Source organism: Cetorhinus maximus, chromosome 9, assembly GCF_964194155.1.
Source record: "Cetorhinus maximus chromosome 9, sCetMax3.hap1.1, whole genome shotgun sequence".
Classification (NCBI taxonomy): domain Eukaryota; kingdom Metazoa; phylum Chordata; class Chondrichthyes; order Lamniformes; family Cetorhinidae; genus Cetorhinus; species Cetorhinus maximus.
In genome coordinates this window covers 4036038-4036932 of record NC_135887.1, presented here as the reverse complement: position 1 = coordinate 4036932, position 895 = coordinate 4036038, and the positions used below count along the sequence as shown (strand labels likewise).

The 895-nt window shown below is 64.9% G+C and overlaps 1 protein-coding gene across 1 annotated transcript in view; it reads left to right on the top strand.

Annotated features, from left to right (window-relative positions):
- Positions 1-323: 323 nt before the first annotated feature.
- The window catches only part of LOC144684319 (stromal cell-derived factor 2-like), a 23271-nt gene continuing 22699 nt past the window's right edge, over positions 324-895 (top strand). Inside the window, exon 1 of the mRNA XM_078547950.1 lies at positions 324-558. Coding sequence (XP_078404076.1) covers positions 378-558 — 181 coding nt within the window. The 5' untranslated portion in view covers positions 324-377. The remainder of the gene's footprint in view (positions 559-895) is intronic.

The window sequence follows — 895 nt, the reverse complement described above, 5'->3', positions numbered from 1 at the left end:
CAGGTGGCGCTATTGGAGATGGTCCTCCTCCTGCCGGTGGCGCAGTTGGAGATGGTCCTCCCATCCTGTAGGTGGCGCTATTGGGGATGGTCCTCCTCCTGCCGGTGGCGCTGTTGGAGATGGTCTTCCTCCTGTAGGTGGGGCTGTTGAGATGGTCCTCCCATCCTGCCGGTGGCGCTGTTGGAGATGGTCCTCCTCCTGCCGGTGGCGCTGTTGGAGAGAGTCCTCCTGCCGGTGGCGCTTTTGGAGATGGTCCTCCCATCCTGTAGGTGGCGCAGCAGTGGGCGGTGCGCTCGGCTCCGGGGGGGATTCTCTTGCCGCCCGCGCTGGCCCTGGGCTGACGTTGCCTGTCAGCCGGGTGGCGGTTGAAGGGGAAAATGAGCCCGGGCTTTAATCGGGTTTCGATGCTGTTCCGGCTGTGGATTTTTTCCTGTTTCTCGGTGTGTCGCCTCCTCGGCACCTCCGAGTTAAACTTCGTCACTTGTGGCTCGGTTATTAAATTAATAAATACGCGGCACAACGTGAGGTTGCATTCGCATGATGTAAAATACGGCTCGGGTAAGAGAGGGTGGGGGGGGGGGGAGTGTGTGTGGGGAGGGGGGAGAGAGTGTGTGGGGAGGGGGGGGGAGAGTGTGTGGGGAGGGGGGGAGAGTGTGTGGGGAGGGGGGGGAGAGTGTGTGGGGAGGGGGGGGGAGTGTGTGGGGAGGGGGGGAGAGTGTGTGGGGAGGGGGGGGAGAGTGTGTGGGGAGGGGGGGGAGAGTGTGTGGGGAGGGGGGGGAGAGTGTGTGGGGAGGGGGGGGGAAAGTGTGTGGGGAGGGGGGGGGAGAGTGTGTGGGGAGGGGGGGGAGTGTGTGTGGGGAGGGGGGGGGGAGAGTGTGTGGGGAGGGGGGGGGAG